General features: G+C 33.3%; 2 protein-coding genes across 2 annotated transcripts in view; both read right to left on the bottom strand.

Annotated features, from left to right (window-relative positions):
* The window catches only part of LOC139973989 (uncharacterized), a 128,673-nt gene extending 116,356 nt beyond the window's left edge, over positions 1 to 12,317 (bottom strand). Inside the window, exons 1-4 of the mRNA XM_071980899.1 lie at positions 12,205 to 12,317; positions 7,114 to 7,159; positions 6,548 to 6,720; positions 6,038 to 6,305 (exon numbers count right to left, since the gene is read on the bottom strand). Of these exons, the coding sequence (XP_071837000.1) occupies positions 6,038 to 6,305; positions 6,548 to 6,720; positions 7,114 to 7,159; positions 12,205 to 12,282 (565 nt within the window). The 5' untranslated portion in view covers positions 12,283 to 12,317. The remainder of the gene's footprint in view (positions 1 to 6,037; positions 6,306 to 6,547; positions 6,721 to 7,113; positions 7,160 to 12,204) is intronic.
* Positions 1 to 15,534, bottom strand: part of LOC139973996 (fibrinogen-like protein A) — a 162,059-nt gene that overhangs the window by 142,903 nt on the left and 3,622 nt on the right. The gene's annotated exons all lie outside the window — the stretch shown is intronic.

Here is a 15,534-nt window from a genome sequence, read left to right as displayed (position 1 = left end):
ATTGACATTCCTGAACTGGTATCTATATCCATAGAATAATAATTACTACTAAGAATTGAGCTTAAAAACATTCCCATTATATTTACCGTACTTTTACTTGCCTCGTTATTTAATACAGTTTCAGAAGCATGTAGCATATAGCTATGTTTTTGTTATATTTGTCAACAAACGACATTGGTAAGAAATGATCAGCTTTTTAAACGGTAACATAATGCCAATTGTTAAACTGTTGAACGCATCAAATGCATGCCGTGAAGGGTTTTTTTCTCTTAATTTTATAGCATGTTATAAATATAAGCTCAATTAACCGCTTGATACGATAAAAGTTAAATATAATATGGCGTTACTGTGCATTGGGAATATACATGCAATAGCGCAAATATCTACTGTTGAGCATTTATTGGGGGTTTAGATGATTTTTACTACCAATTTATCCGCGAGACAATAGGTCCAGAGAGTCACAAATGTGTTATCTGTACTAATGTGTCTGTAATTTATTAATATAACAAGTTGAATGTTCGGACTTTTCTTTTCAATTCTTGTTTGTCGGTGTTAAGGAAGTAACCTTTTGTTATATTTTCCTGCGAATTATAATGATGCAGTTTCCACTACCCATGTATTTCCTTTCAATGCTATTATGAACCATTGTTTACTGTTAATATATGAAAACAAAGTTCAAAACCAGTTCATTATTTTATTTTATTTTTTATTTAAATCAAATCATTATAGTATCCCAACCTTTCCTTTAGGTATATCAAGTAACAAAGAAGAGATATTGTTTATTTAGTTTCAATCCCTGAATTTGGTTAATAACTTTAGAAATAACAATCCTCTTTCTTGCTGGGATCCACATATGACCGGGTTAATGTTATTCACCAAAATAACAGTTAGTCTAGCTTGTTATTATTTTGTCTTTCTATTTTTCCTGACATTTTAAGTTATAAATGCTAAAGAAATAATACTGCCACAAATTTTATATATCAAACAGCTTGCTACATAAATCTCTCGATATCTCGATAAGCTAAGTGTGAGATATGCATATCATATATATTTGCTAGATGTTGAAATCCGATAGTGTAACCTAGCCTTAAGTTTATTAAGGAAAGAAAATATTTTTGCAACGCAGAAGCAGCTAAATCATTTATATTTATTATAATACCCACCTACTGCTCTACTGTAAGTCCCAGGTCCAGACAGTCGGTAGTTTGGCACTCTCATCATTGCTGAGATTTTTTTTATTATCATTAACACGTGCCTTTGATTCGTTAAGTTCACTTGTTTCAGTCTCGTGTGTGTGTTTCTCTCCTTTATACTTCAGTTTAATAGTTCTATTTAAATAATGATAAATCACTATAACCGATAAATAACACACCCAACTGGTTCTAATTCGATAAAACTCGGCGTTCTTAAAGAACAAGCCGATGACCTCATCTTAAAGATTTAATTGAATATGTCACACTTAGGCAGTCACGCGAGACGAGTTTTGGTCGGTTTGCAGTCGGTTTAAGACATTCACCTACACAATAAATTTTACAGTAACTTAGAAATCAGTGATGACACTATTTTGTATCGGGAATCAAGTGAAGGATCGAGAGTACCATGGCAATTTTAAAGACAATTGATATATACCCTTAATATTTATTGAAATGGAAAGCAAGAAGGAACTTGTCAAATATTTGAAAGGACACTTTGATTTTTTTCTTTCAACATGAGAGAAAGATTCGCCCTATTTGATGGTAGAAAAGGGGTGTTACTGGAGGAGGGGTGAGTGAGGGGACGAGCAAACAATTTAGGGAGAAACAATTTTGGAAATGCAAAATAGCACGTTTACAAAATTCGAAAAAGCGGAAATAGTTGGAGTTTGAGATATCTCTTGTTCTCTCTTAGCGACTTAAAGAACAAACGCACATATCAGAAAGATGAATTTTAACTTCTATGGGAGGTATCTGAGCCTAGAAGCTGCAGTGCTCTTAGACAACTCTCTTGTAGCTATTTAACGTAAGCACAGAAACAATTTTTAGAGGTTCCAATGTGTTTGAGCCTATGGGTATCCAGGTAGCGACGCCCAGGAAGTTACAGCGTGTTGTTAGCCTACTACTACCCAAAAATAATAGTTTTTGGCCGTCAAAGAGAATGTTTCGGTTTCTTTTAGAGGGACGAGCGGGAGGTGGGGGCACTGGGGTAACATGTTGATTTCAGGGGAGCCCCCATCCTCCCTTGGCGCCACCACTGATGAGAGAAAACACGTATACAGAAATAACGGGAAATAAATTCATAAAACGGAGTTCGTAAACCGTCTCTTCTAGAGTTATACGTTTCCTGTAGATTCCCAGAAGCTGTTTTCTGGCGCAAATTATATAACACCACATAGATTATACCTATCTGCTGTAACAACCACCATGTAGGAGGCGTGGGAATTTCCCGAAGGAAGACAAAATTAAACCTCATAGACGTCAAGTGGTGCATTCCGAGTTATATTTAGACTTTAAATTATACCTATAGTTAGGTCTAGTCACTACCACTCATTCTGAAAGTTTGTCTGAATTTGAAAGGGGTGCAGGAGGGGTTTGGTAAATACCAACAACATACTGGGTCAGAGCCTGAAGGGGAGCATTACTACGAAGGGGTGTTCTGTTTCCAATAAGGAAATCTTGTTTAATATCAGGGTGGATTTCTCATTTTGTTTAAACTGTTTTATAATTTAAGAAAAATAGCCTATTCGACAACCAATAGGAGGCGTGCTCCATGAATTCCAATTGTATCCTAACTGTAAAAACAATTAGCTTATCCTGTCAATATAATATAATATAAAGTTCCTTATCTTTTTTTGGACTTCCCTGTGTTTTGTTCTAAATAAAATATGTGAAGTAGGGGTTAGGGGGGGGGGGGGGCACTTGCCCCTATGGGTTCGCTACTGTTTAATAGCATTTTCCTTCTCATTTAATCTATTTCATTTGCAATATTGCACATATCGTATCAAACTCCTTTTTATTTCATTATATTCATTATATTCAATCGTACGTTTAAGGGGAAAATAGATTAGATAAATTAGATAACTTGGATAGAATGAGAGTAGTGCTATTACAAATTGGACAAGTAGTTCTTTTTATTTTCAAATAAAAAACATTCAATTCTTCTTAAAGTGAATCTCTTAAGTATCTTGTTGTTGATCAGCGATGCAACAGTTCTATTCTTTCCTCTGCTTCAATCTCTAGATAGGGCGAATCTTCATCTCTGTAAATTTGACATAATTATAACTTCCGGGAAGGTTATACCAATCAAGATAATAGTTCCCGTAGTAAGAGTTCAGGTTAGAATGGTAACAACTATTGTACCACCATGCACCATCATAATAAACAGCACAGTTATAACCATAAGCATCGTTGTCTCGGTCCTTTGTTGTAAACTGCTGGTTCAGTTGATAACTTAGAGCATCTCCTGGTAGAAAGAATCAAATACAAAACACACCGTCAATACCAATCATCAAGATAACTGTTGTACGTCTGATACATGCTAAACCTTGTTGAATTCATTTACTGCAATTATATCGCACTAACATATACTCAGATTGGTTGCTTAATTATTTTAACTTCAATTAAAATATGCAAACTTATAAATATAGTTTTAGGGTAAACAAGATCTTGCAGTGCTTTTTCTTTGTTTAATATATATTATTGGGTCGTTGTGTTATTGACAATGAATATACCGTATTAGTTGTTAATGAATATTTTACTGTTGTGAGATGTACACATATGACCAAAATTCTCTCTTTTATTGCACATCATACTGGATCATTACATTCCAACGTATATCACCAAGAGGCACCTTAACATCGAGGATCATCATGTAGCCGTCAAATATATATCTAGCTTATCACAAATGCGAAAATCGTCATTTGTACATACCTACTTAATAATAAACAATGTACAGAATGCTTATATATTTTTCCAGGGTAAGATTCACTTGTCGTGTAACTGCTCTATTAAATAATCACAATAGTATTGGTGTCTACATTCGTTGGTGGTTTGTTATTGAACACCAATATATGAGAGGTGTAATTACATGTATGCATAGTGATGAAACAAATTAACATAATTGTTGCATTTGTATTGTCAGCGTTATGGGAATTGTCAATACTGCATGTTTCATAATCTACTTATATCATTGGCTTGTGTAAAAAAAAAGTTTCGCGCAACAGATGTAACCGTTCAAAGCTCCCTCTCCCATTCCCAGAATTCGTCTCAGAGAAATTAACAAATGTAAGGATATGTAGATCATTTCTAAATGTTTTGAGCATGTCAGTCAGTTAATTACTACTTTAAAGGACAAACAAAGACAACTTAAACTCGTCTGTAGATAAATATCTTTAATACTATGAATTGTAAGGTCAAATTAAGTCTATTGTTAAGCTTTTTGGAATGTCCTTTTTGGACTGACTTATTCCGTTTTCTTATATGTAATACATACGGCATTCTCTTTCTGCATGTATTTATCAGTTAGTGATTGCTTCTAACTAAAGGTTTAACGGTGCTCATAATTAGTGTCCGGTCAGTGCACTTTTGGAGTTATTGGACAATGTTGACAGGATTGTGGAACTGGTAACTATACAATACAACTTTAGGTAGTTTCCTATGTTGATGCAATCTTTTATCTGGTTGGCCTCCTTACCTTGTTATCTACTTCGATATCCTTTAGATGATGTCAATATATACTTTGCTTGTCTGAAGTAATAATATATTTTCAGAGAGAGGTAGTATCGATGAAACGATAACCTGTTCATGTCTCATATCTAGCAAAACTGAAATACCGTATTTAGTATTAAATGAGATGTGTAGGCTACAAACCTGCTGTTCCACTGTAGGTCCCAAGACCGGATAACCGATAGTTGTCGCTTTCGTCGTTTGTCCTAAAAAAGTCAAACTTGGCATAGTATGGAGCTCCGTATCTATTCACTAAGTCAATTCTGATTTCATATCTCTTTTGGTTGGACAAGTAATACAGTTTATCATTTCCGAGCCAAAAATTAATACTTAAATTTCCAAATCCTTGTTTGTAGCTGTTCCATCCAAGGTAGAAGTCCTGACTACCATCGACACGTCGCTGGAACACCTTAAAGATTTCAAAATAAAAAAAGAGTAGTTAATAACATAAACGTGAATAATATTTGTGGCCTCCCAGGTGTGAAATCTGAAATTTCATATTCTTTCAAAATGAACTACCTTTAAACGTAATTTGATACGTAAAACCTTTCAACCTGGCGATGTAACCAGTTCTAAGGTAGAACAAAGCAAACTTTCTCAATCATGGGGGTTAAGAATAACAATTATGATATTCGCAACAAGCATACATGTCAATAGTTGTGGTTCAATGTAAAATTTTCTTGTATATAAAAACCGATATCATTAAGAACAATGACAAAGAAACTAACGAAAAATCCGACATAAGACATAGATCGGTGAAAAGAATGGTTACGATTAAATTAAGTCTTACATTAGAGAAATATGCATTCCAGTGCAAGATCTACTAATGAACTATATAGTGCATAATGTAATCACCGTGCCTATCGTAGGCTATAACACTTACGGTCCATCCTCCTCCGTCAGTCATGTTACAGTAGACCTCAAATGCTGACCCGGTCCATCCGGTTGGTTTGATGCTGTATATACCGTTGTTTCTAGAACCATCATCATAAATTTCCTGACAATCTTTTGCTGGTGTCAATGAAGTGAATGTTATGGCATCTGTAAGATAATATTAATTGGATTTATTATTACATTAATGTTACTAGGAATGTATGTAACCTAATGAAGTGAATGAAGTGTGTGATAAGTAAAGTTCACATGTATTCTTATATCGAAACGATGGTTGACCATATATGGATGTACTAAATGGGCCCATTGAGTTTTACCAGTGATACTCTGCATACCTGTTATCTTATGAAATGTTTGACGACGTCACGAATCAAGTAATCTTCACAATATATCTAAGCCTTTTAAGACATGTGGGTTTAATGTTATTTTTTTACGTGATAACTCACCAGTATTCTCTCCAGAATAATTTCCGAGGTTGACCAGCTTGAAGTGACTGAAGGCGTCACTTATACGGAAATGATCGTAAGAAACCCGACTTAAGTAACCGCTTGATGTGGTTATCTCAATCACCAGTTGGTATTTCTTCTGGTTGGTCAAGAAAGACAATTTATCGTTGCCGAGCCAGAATTCATGAGAGAGAAACCCGAAGCCAGACTTGTAGCTGTCCCAGTCGCGACTGAAGTCGATGGACCCGTCGATGCGCCTTTGTATTACCTATGAACAGATTCGTTACCGAAATGGTTTGTTAGTCACTGATATTTCATTTGATGCTTTAAATGTTGGCATCCATCACAGCCGTCTCTATTTTTATTCAATAAAAACAGAACGTGTTTTGTTTACCACATGTAACTTTGTTACTTGTATTACTTACATCGTTACTTTTCTTCCAGCTGCTGTGAACATTATTGTTTCAGTCTGACAATTGTTGATATAAGAGCAAGAAACCTAAGACATACCGTCCATCCACCGGAAATGCCGGTGTTATCACAGTAAACCTCAAATGTATCTGGATAACCATCTGGTTTGATCATGGAGACACCGGAAGAGTTATGGGATGAACATTGCTCCTGGACTTCTTTGCAATCTCTCGGATAAGTCGATTGTTGATAGAAGAAAAATGATGATGAACCTATGAATCAATGGAATAAAAAAAAAAAATTGTTCACATTATTTTGTCACTTTCCATTTGTTCATTGGTATATAGCATACAACACGTTCTTAATTTACACTATTCGAAAGACCTCACACCCATAGCCTTGCAAAACAATCAGTGACTTTTAGAAAAATGCGGATCACTACGTATTTTACACTTCATCAGACATGAGATATGGCAACTATTTTGGATTTGAATGCCCGAAAATACATGAAATCACCTTCCATTTTTCGTATACTAATACTTCAGACAAAGCTCCGCAAATAACGCCACACTTCCTGTGTATATATTCCCGGTATTATTTACATGATAAATCTATTTTTTATTTAAACTACATGTATGGAATCAAAAGAGGTAAGCATCACTCACCTAATATCTTTTCATTAGTAGATCCATCACTTGTCTGTTGGGCACTCTAACCAAAGAAAAATTCATATATGAAAATGAATAACAGGAAAGTGACTTTGGTGTTTTAAAACAAATGGAATAGAGCAAAGAAGTTTATGGATACAACATGATTCAAATCAGTGACCTCTGGATATTAAGCTCTGAAAAAGATTTCGAACTTTTTAAAAACGGGTACTTATTATATTTCCGAGTCAATGTGAAGTATGTGTCCCATTTAGGTCGAGAAGTATAAATGGAAATACTTACTGGGCGTACTTGAATACATCGATTAACAAAACAAGTAGTGATTGCCTGTTGAATAGATTTGGGGTCGCAATGATGTCGGTTACTATATGGGTGCTACAATCTTTTTATTGAAATTGGTTCATTTAAAATTAGAAAGAAAATGTATTCCACTTGAAATAAGAGGAACGAGAGGGGGCGGGTGATGGACACATATCACTCGCCTCGCTTTTATTTATTCTCAAGATGTCCATTTCAAAATATTTGCGCCAACAAGCTCACATGTTTCTCTCTCACACAACGGGAGTGGGAGGGTGGAGTATTTGAATCTATTTAGAGGTGTTAAAAGATATATTGGTATTATACCGTTATAAGAAACATGGTATAGGTTAACACTAAACAGAATTCAAATAAACATCCTAACTCCACTACAAATAATCATTACTCATAAATCCTCCGACGGCTCATTTGACAACGCTCGATGATAATGAATCAAAATGCAAATTACATGTGTAGACTAGCAGATGAAAATGATTGTACTCAGTTGTGTTTACGTTTTTACACCGATAACTCTTCCTTCTACAATTCTAACTTGCATTCCCCAATCTAAAACCTTCCTGGTTGACAAAAAAATAATTGATATAGGTATTGTCATTCTTTCTAAACAGAGAATAATCTCAATCTTTGCATTCGAAATTTTACAATAAAGAGAAAAAAATTGACGAGACAGTTAAAGCGAAAATGCACTTATTTTGTTTACATTCTGTAAGAGTTTTATATCCACCAGCAAACAATATAATTATACCTTACTGAATTAAATCCTGATAATTTCTTGTAAGGTTTCTATGCTGCATTTGAAAACTTAACTATATTATTATTTTTTGGCCGGGGAGGTGTTAGGGAGTGGGAATACTTAACATTTTCGTACCAGCTTTGTTAAACATAACGAAATCAATAAAGTGAGAAAGATTGAACAATGCACATCTAGTTTCAGGTGATGTTGTAAAAACATATCAACATTTTTTTTTAAAGTGACAACGGAACCAGAAATAGCAAATTACAGTATAGATTTGTTAGCTAATGATATAGATTAAATAAATTACGACATATTTTTTAGAAAATCCTATACATGGCATTCCCTTTAAATGAATTGTTACTATTGTATTTTTCATAAAAAAAACAAACACAGACATTGCTCCTGAATTTTAGTTTATTTTGAGAAGGAAATACTTTTTTTTACAATCGAAAATGGTGTATTAAACTTCAGAGGAAAATATAGATTGCAAGATAGTTAATGAAAAATGCGAAATCTTCTGCTGGCTGACAACAAGTTGTGGCATTAGAACTTCCTCCATTTTTTGTTATCTTACGGTTGTTCTTTTTCTTTCTAAGTAACACTTTATTTGTGTTGTTATTTATGATGTAAAAGTTATGTATCTACGAGTATGGGATTGGTGTAACTGTTAGTCAAATTAGAGTAAATTCCGGTGCCTTTTTAAAGGTACTATGACATACTCGGTTAAGAAATGTATACCAATAGCTAATAGTATCGCCCTGCTAACTTAACAATAATACACAGAGGTAGCCTATATGTACAAACGTATCGTCAATATATTAAGTATCAATGTTCAGCATATAATTTCAGTGTTAAATTTAAAACATCTCGTCGCATTGATCTAAATTATAAAGACACAAACAAATAGAAGATCAAATCAACAAAATATTGAATTTTTGAAGATTTTTAAAAGTCTCAGCCTATTTAGTTGGATACAAGGTCTTTCCAAATTTATCCTGTATTCCGGATTCTTTTACTCTAAGTAAAGTGGTCGAGAGAAGCTATCGGAGGTTATATTTTTGGAATCCGCAATGACTTTGGACTTAATATTCTTATAAGACATTTGGCTGGAATAGGTTACGATCTGTTGAACCAGGAATATGTATTGATCGCGCATCATATTACTTTGTATGAGTTATGATCAATGATAATGATTTTCAAATTTCATTGGAATTAAGCAAAGTATGTGTTTCCTTTATTTTTATAGTACATATCAATGTTTAACATTTACTTAGGATCTCCTGATTTTTGTTTGTAAATAAAGCAAATCTTATCATTGTGGGAAATTGTGGAACAATACGCGAAAATAACCACAAACCACATACTTTTGTCTATGAAAGTAAAAACAAATATTAATAAGTTTAGGCCTACATCAACAAGGTTGCATATTACGTTGCAGAATAATTTATCTTACCAGTATTTATTTGAACGATTTAGTCTTAGTAATTTATTTGACAGTACACATTTCGTCCGTTTCTTAATTTTTTTTCGTGAACGAAGGTCGTAATATGCAGCTTATATACGGTTGACATAACTTCGCACTGGTGAAGCGAGTCTCATAGGAATGTATTAGTTTAAAATATAATCACGTTATAACGTTATGAGGCGATACTGAACAATACCAATACTAAGTACGGTAGGCATTGATTATTATATTAACAATTTCATTTCACGAGACTGTTCTATGATTGAAAAATTATTGGTGCCCAAAAAATGTTAATAAAAAAAAAAATGTTTTTAGTTATAACCGAACCTTTAACGTTACGTGACAAAGAAAATGTCCTCTTTACACTAATTTCAATTCGATTTTTGCAATTTGCGTTGTTTGAGATATTAAAGAATATTCTACTTTCTTGAAGCTATAACACAAAATATGACTTCATTGATCATATTACGACGAGATACAATATACGTATGCTGGTCTATCCTTTTATTTTAAATTCAGAACATGTTTTATTTACTTTCTGACTTCTCCTATCCTTGTATAATCTTAAAAGAGTTGTATAACTCTTGGAAGACTGCAATACGTTAAGTGAAGAAACAGTTGAGTTTAGCTTTTTCTCTAAATCTTTGAAGGATATAAAAATGTATATATAGGTTAACTACAAATGCTCGACAAATTTTTCAAATCTTAAGAAATAATTATTTAGTTGCTTGAAGTTTTATCGTAGACTTTGCGAAAATGTCCTTGTATATTGAAATGATATAAAGTTCATGTATTTTTGCCTTCTCTCATTTAAACTCCTTAATTTTCTTTCTCCTCAGTAAATCATGTAGAGTTTACGCTAAATTGGTTACTCAATTAAAAGAAAACTTTGTTATGTGTTCATAGCCTAATTAAATTTGATAGATTACTGTTAACTAAGGAAGATGTAATATTCGAGCATTGGAATACAAAATTGGCAGCATTATAGTAAATCATAAGTTTCAATGTGAATTGAAGTAGACGGATGAAAACTTTAAGAGAAGTAATATGAATTAAAAACATTTTTTTCTCGTTAATTATTATAAAGTTAAGAAACTGAAGCGAGATATTCAAAGTATGGGCATGTAAATCTTAGCTATAACGTTTCTATTTATATAATTGAAACTACCGTAATCGATTTATACTATCGGTAAAACTTGCATTTATGACATTCTGCATTTTGTCTGCTATCATTAGTATTTAATCATATTAACAACTTTAGCACGTCTTTAATGAACACATGAAAGTTCTGAATTTGTGCCGGTGGGGAAGATATACAATTAACAGGTGAAATTGCTGTTGTTAAGTTATAGATGGGGAATACTGGTTTATAAATTACTAACTTAACAATAGCTAAATATTGTATACCTCTTTTATACCTATTATATTTATGGAACTTTTAATTTTCACTACATGTTTGTGTCTTAAATGGTTCCAGAGCGTTACTAAGTTATTATTAATATTACAATAAACTAATTTATTTGAAAGATTTCAAAAATCCCATACCTGATATTCGATCTATCATCTACTACATTTACTCACAACTAGTGGCTTCTTCAACGCATTGCAGAAAGTCTACATGTTTACGCTTTTAATTTCTGAGATGAATATAAAACATGAAAACACTTGAGAGCATTATATTTAATTTAATTAAAATCTAATTTAAACATCTTTGCCAAAAATATAAATATTTAATGATTTTCGAATCTCTTTTTTTGGTGGAATTTTCTTGATTCGTTACAATATAGTCAAAAGGAGACTTGCTGTTCAAGATTTGATTGCTTGTCTTTTGTTTCAATTTCGAGACTTTTTTGTGGGAAGTTTAAAATAAATATAAAGTACTTAAATTAATCTGAAAAAAAGATATACCTGAATCTACTCAAACCTTAACTCCAATTACTGAAATATCCTTTGCGATTATTATTATTTTGTTGAATTATTTATCACGCACTCTTGAAGCGATACAGAACATCATTTTACTTCAATACAGACAAATACAGGATTCCAAAAGATGAACATTGTATCGAGTTTGAGGAATTATGATGTCTCCATTTCAAATATCTTATAGGGAGCTTAAAGTTAAATTAAAGTATTTAATTTATCTGAAAAAAAGTGTATCTTAATCGACTTGAACGTTTACTCCAAACACTTCAATATCCTTTGCGTTTACTTTTTGATTGATTTGTTATGGACTTTTGAAGCGTTACAGACAATCATGTTTATTTCGATACAGATCACTACAATATACCAAATATGCAAATTTCATGGATTTGAGTAATTATCATATCTCCATTTCCAATATCTTATATCATCTTTGAACAATGAAAACTTAAGTTTCAAATTCTGTAATCGCTCAAGTACATTAAAAGATCTATACTACGACAGATGACTGAAGAAGGTTAAAATGAAATGCGTTTAAAATTATTTTCTCTTTTTTTTCTGTGTGCTACATTAGAAGGCACCAAAATAAAATTTGACTTTGACTTTTATGCTGGGTTTAACTTAAAAATATAAAAGTCCTAGAACTTACCGATTCACGAAAAACGAGGCAGCTCGTGGTCCACATGAAAAATAAAAATTGGAACAGTGAATAAAACTTGCTGATCATTTTGACGGAAGAGTGAAATCTTTTCTGGTGACTCGCCCTTCTCTGAATTCAAGTTGATAATGACTTTCATCTCTGTCGATGACATAACGTACCTTGCATCGAGTAATTTTAGAATGTACGGTAGAAAATACTGAACATTGGTAACTCATTTAGAAAAGGAATTAAAGTAAAATGGTATTTTCAACTAAATGTTGTCTCTTATGCGCATCGGTAGACAGAAGAACAAGGAAGTCAAACCTCTGTGAGCACGGATATTGAGACTACTGAAATCGTACAGTACAAACTATGAGTCAGCCATCTTGATATGATTATTCCCCTCGTGATCTCTTTCGGGAAACACAACTGTGATTTTTGGTCAATAGCCGTGGTTTAAATGAATATTACTTAAATTAAATAAAATAAAATATTTCTGTATTCAGAAGAAAGGTAAACTGTAGAAAAAGGGTTGGAAGAAGATTGCGCATATAGGAAGCCAATCTAGGACTTATCGAGGTTCTAATTTCCCGTCAAACCCTGTCCTTCTTTTTAACTTCCTGACGAAACGATGGAAGAACAATGTTATACGCTGACAGTAAACTGAAGGCAGTAAATCCCCGTAGTTATATATTACAAGTAGGGCTAAACTGATGGAGAAGTATAACTAGCCATTATCATATATAAATGAATGAGAAAGGGAGTCGCAAACGATTAACAGTAAAATCCACTTGAACACATCTACATCAACGTCTGTAGTGTTTCGCGTGGGGATTGTTACTTTATCAATTGCATATAAATACACTGGTCTGAAGACTTATATAGGCCTGACAAGGATAGTTTGGAATAATTGTGGCATTTTGAATATTTCTTTTTGCAAGAGCTTATATTTTGTGGTAAGAAAGTGAAGCTTTTGCTTATAGCAAATTGCATCCTGAAAAATTAACTTCTTATCGTTATTCAAGAAACTATTAACTTGTCCATACAATCACTTTGCATAGGTAATAGGCTTTTCCTGCAGGAAATAGAACTTTGGGGAAATGTTTCGTTCATATCGTCATGTCTCTCGAGCCATTGGCAAAAAACACAAAATACAATGCAACATTAAGTAAATATTTACAAATCTTGAAGTTCTTATGTACACCCACCAATTGCTTCGTGGAAAATATGATATTTACAGAAGTAATGCCAATGAGCCATTGTTCTTCAATTTGAAGCAGTTTGAATGTGCACGTGAGAATTTGTATTCTTTGTTAGTGGTTTCTAGGTTGTCGTAGAAGACACGGTTAGAATCTTAAGTCAATCACGCGAGGCATGATTATTGTAGCATGCTGTGTTTAAAGGTATAATTTTTATAGGGCGTACTCTAAGCTGAAATTTCGGATAAAGATATGTGAAGATGTGGGATGTATATGAGCAATTATTTAGGTTGTCAAAGGGAAAGGATGTGCAAGCCTGGTGAATCAGTTCTGTGAATGGGTAAATACGAACGAAGCGTCTATTCCGCAAATGAAGATGATTCGAAATGTAATAACATTAATTCGGGGTTCTGTATTTAGGTAGTACTCCTACAGTGGTCGCGAAGCAAAACAACGGAGAAGGTAAATTCCTCGAAAACGACTAATTTATAAAAAAAAGGAAACTAGAAATTTCATGGATTCAAACGACATACTTATAATTTCTTAACCAATCTATTTATTTCTTGGAAGATGATATTGTATTTGCTTTTCTTAATCTAAAACTTGACTCCATTCACGCGATTTGGGAACATCCAGGTTTTTGGAAATCCCTACTCCTATGGCACCGCCATTGGTGAGAAAAACACGTACAGAAATAACGGGAAATACATTCATGACACGCCGTTTGCTAAGCTTTCTTTCTAGAATTTACGTTTCCTGCAGAATCTCAAAAACCGTTGTCAGACGGAAATATCGCTGGCGTTTCAAAAAATTCTTTACGACTGATTTGATTTGATAATGAAGTTAAATGCGAACGAAACATTATTCAAAGCCACACGGTAGATTTTTTTTTCTTTCGGTAACCGATGATTTTGAACGCATTGCGTCAAGTGGTAGGGGGTATCAAAGGCAATTTGTCGATGATATCGTTGCTTAAAATTTCCGTTAATTGTGTTCAAGATATATAATATTGGTAGCTTACTATAAACACATCAATTCAAATATTGTAACTATACCTATATTTTCCCAGTTAAAGAAAAAAATAGAGGACTGTCCAAGACTCAGCAACATATAGTTTAGGGATATCAAGATAGAGTTAAGTTGTTTTTTTATCGCGTTGCAAATTACCATGATGTCAATATAGTTGTAAAGCAGAATGGAAAGAACTATAAGATATACGGTATACGATATACGATATATATATATAATTTGTAAATGCACAAGTGGGGGGGGGGGCGTCACTTGCACCCATGGCTACGCCACTGTCATTAGCTTTAATTCATTTCCTTTAATCTATATATTTTTACAATATTGCTCATATCGTATCAAACTACTTTATTCGTTTCATTTTATCCATCACACGTTGAAGTAGTATAGATACGGTAACGTGGAACGAAATGCGAGTAGTGCTATTAAAACATGGTCACATGGATTCAGAGTTTCTTTATTATTTTCAAATAAAAAAAAACAATTGTTGTTTAAATTAATATCTTAAGTAATGTTTTTTCTACGATCAGCGATGTAACAGTTTTCTCCCTTCATCTGATTCAGTCTTTAGATAGGGCGGATCTTCATCTCTGTAAATTTGACATAATAATAACTTCCGGGGAGGTTATTCCACTGGAAATAGTAAGCGGCATAGACACCGTTCAGGTTAGAATGATGACAACTCTTGTACCACCATGCACCGTTATAATAATAATAATAACTTGCACAGTTATAAGAACCATAAGCGTCATTGTCTCGGTCCTTTGTTGTAAACTGCTGGTTCAGGTGATAACTTAGAGCATCTCCTGGAAGAAAGAATCAAATACAAAGACACACCGTCAATACCAATCATCAATATAACTGTTGTACGTCTGATACATGCTTAACCTTCTCAATATCATTTTCTGTAATCACTAACATATAACCAGACTGGTTGATTAACATTCTTCACGTCAATTCTATTATTCCAATGTATGAATTTAGTTTTAGGGAAACGAGATCATGCGAGGCTTTTTCTCTGGTTAATAGCTATTATTGGATTTTGGTATTATTGATAATACTTATACGATATTAGTTGTTGATGAATATTTTAATGTAGTCAGGTGTACCCATA

This window comes from Apostichopus japonicus, chromosome 9 (assembly GCF_037975245.1).
Source record: "Apostichopus japonicus isolate 1M-3 chromosome 9, ASM3797524v1, whole genome shotgun sequence".
NCBI lineage: Eukaryota > Metazoa > Echinodermata > Holothuroidea > Aspidochirotida > Stichopodidae > Apostichopus > Apostichopus japonicus.
This window is presented reverse-complemented; position numbering and strand designations above follow the sequence as displayed.